Source organism: Priapulus caudatus, unplaced genomic scaffold, assembly GCF_000485595.1.
Source record: "Priapulus caudatus unplaced genomic scaffold, Priapulus_caudatus-5.0.1 Scaffold478, whole genome shotgun sequence".
NCBI lineage: Eukaryota > Metazoa > Priapulida > Priapulimorpha > Priapulimorphida > Priapulidae > Priapulus > Priapulus caudatus.
In genome coordinates, this window is record NW_014577539.1 from 218,221 (window position 1) to 220,958 (window position 2,738).

Below are 2,738 nucleotides of genomic sequence, written 5' to 3' on the forward strand. Positions count from 1 at the left end.
AAGGTTCATCAATGCCGATTTCTGTTCCTTTAACTACGCGATTTTTACGTTCTGGCCTTTTAATATTATTGGTTTTGTTGTTTACTTCATGTACATTGCTTTCAGCCCCAAACCGGAATGTATCTCATATATATATAGGATCAAGAGCGTATTAAGAAGGCCTTCTTAATACGCTCTTTATATGATGGAAATAATTATGAATTTATTAAATTATTTCTGTTTAAGTCACATTCCAATCCAAGAAACCCACCTTCCTCCGAATTCCGATTGATCCGGATTAAAAACCTACTCTGGCTATAACTGTTACTAACTGTGAGAATTAACTCACATTTTCAGTTCAAACACGTCGCTAAACTTCTATATCGTATCAAATATCTTTTGAAGAGCATTGAATTAAGATAATAGTATCGGTTGCTGTTGTTTAATGGGATAGTTATACGTGGCAAAGTAGCAACATATTACATTCCTCGTTTCCTTTTATATGAATGATAATATGGTGCTTGCACTCTCACCCTCATTATCGGGCAAAAAGTTCAACAATTAAAGGAGCCGAACCCCGTTAATTTGGCACTATCTTATACAAGCACATTACGTTAATATTTTTATACGTCCTACTGCTACGAGTGTTGGTCTCGCACAAGTACAAATATGACGTCGCCAGATCTTTTATTTGTTCTTGCGTTTTGAAATCTTACAGTGAAGTATTACGGAGGACTGATGGTAACTATTTCAACCGCCACAATACTGACAGTCGTAAACGTCTGCGTGGCTGCCAAGGCTAATTCTGATGTGGCTATTTCACCCAGAATTCGGAAAATCTTCTTTAGCCACGTGGCTAAATTTCTGCTCGTCTATATTCCACGTGACAAGGAACAATCAGCAAACGAAGATGTGATGGTAAAAAGACATGATTTTTTAATTAATTTAATTGTATTTTAAAATTACTTTTAGTGGATAGTCCAATATCAACCCAAAATTGCTCAATTATTAATACACTGAATTAAAACACGTGTGGATTAAATAGAAATAAAAAGCAGTCATATTGCTGTGAGCGGGAATGTCACGAGTATCATATTTGTAGATAAGGTTACGTTCCTAATATTTATCGCTTACATGATTGCACTCGATCATCTGTAACGTAATTATTTTTTATTGCTCCCATACAGTCGAGGAATACGGTCGGTTTGATTCGCTCAGCGACCGCGTCTACTGAGAGAGGGGCGTGTGTATCACGGAAGATGTCTGGACAGTCTACGAGTTCATACTATTGTGAACAGGTGCGATATCATTGTCACACTTACAGGAACATTCTTGTGTACTAACATTTTTATTGGTTACATGAATGCACTGTATAACCACTAATTGTATTTGTATTTGTATCTGCGTTTGTATTTGTGTCTGCGTTTGTAATTGTATTTGTGATTGCGCTTGTATCTGTATTTGTATTTTAGGCAGATACACAGGCGAGAAATCAGACAGATGCCACCCCCATAGCAATCGCGTCTACTGCAAGAGATCTAGATGAAAACCGAAGAATAAAGGAGAAAATCGACGCCCTTGTAGAAGTAACCGCCTTTATATGTTCCCAGGAAAAGCGCCTAGTCGCGAATAGCATACAAAAGGACTGGAACACTTTGGCTAACATTCTAGATAGACTATTCCTACTACTAACTATTTTGTCAGCCATTACTTTTTCCATCTACATGTTTACGAGCATACCATCTCTCGAAAAAATGTAATTTCTGAAGCCTATACATGCCGTTGTAATTGTTTTCGTTAATCATTTGTTGATGGTTAATATTATCCTATATATATATATATATATATCAGCAGTAGATAATAGGGATATATATATATAGAGAGAGAGAGAGAGAGAGGAAAAAATAATATAAAGTTGTTGTTGTATAGCCAGATGCACACACACACACACGCACGCACGCACGCACGCACGCGCACGCACGCACGCACGCACGCACGCACGCACCCACGCACGCGCACGCACGCACGCACACACACACACACACATAAATATATATATATATATAATATATATATATATAGTCGTGGTGAAAACAATAATCTATAGCCAGCAGTATATGTGCAGTTCTTGTGTCCGGTCTCGTGCTGTCGTCGCATACGCTACTACCACTACAGTCGCACATAATAAAACGAGTCAGAACGGGTTACGCGAGCACGCAGGCGTCGCTCGAAGCTTACTAGGTTCGTGGTGCGACAGGTGTAGCGCGAAATTTCTGACTTGCGAAATATCTGAGATAGGGTGCCTATGAGCATGTGTACGCGTATACGCATGCGCACTTCGCATGCGTACCGACCCGATTAATCACAGCGCGTCTTTGTGTGTAAAAATTTCTGACCTGCGAAATATTAATGATATGGGATGCGTATGCGCATGCGCACTTCGCATATATGCTCAAATATGACGATTTCCACTTCAGCTAAGACACCAGCTGGTGGAGAAGGAGGAGGGGGAGAAGCTGGTGGAGAAGGAGGAAGGGGAGAAGGAGGAGGGGAAGAAGCTGGTGGAGAAGGAGGAAGGGGAGAAGGAGGAGGGGAGAAACTAGTGGAGAATGAGGAAGGGGAGAAGGGAGAAGCTGGTGGAGAAGGAGGAAGAGGAGAAGGGAGGGGAGAAGGGAGAAGCTGGTGGAGAAGGAGGAGAGGGAGAAGCTGGTGAAGAATGAGGAAGGGGAGAAGGGAGAAAGTGGTGGAGAAGGAGGATG

The 2,738-nt window shown here is 40.9% G+C and overlaps 1 protein-coding gene across 1 annotated transcript; it reads left to right on the forward strand.

Moving 5' to 3' along the window:
* Positions 1–696: 696 nt before the first annotated feature.
* LOC106810846 lies at positions 697–1,581 on the forward strand (the record flags this gene model as incomplete). The annotated part of the gene is made up of 3 exons (XM_014814313.1): positions 697–897; positions 1,167–1,277; positions 1,452–1,581. Coding segments are annotated over exons 1-3 (421 nt in total), but the record flags the coding sequence as incomplete, so codon positions are not given.
* Between the last annotated feature and the right edge of the window lie 1,157 nt (positions 1,582–2,738).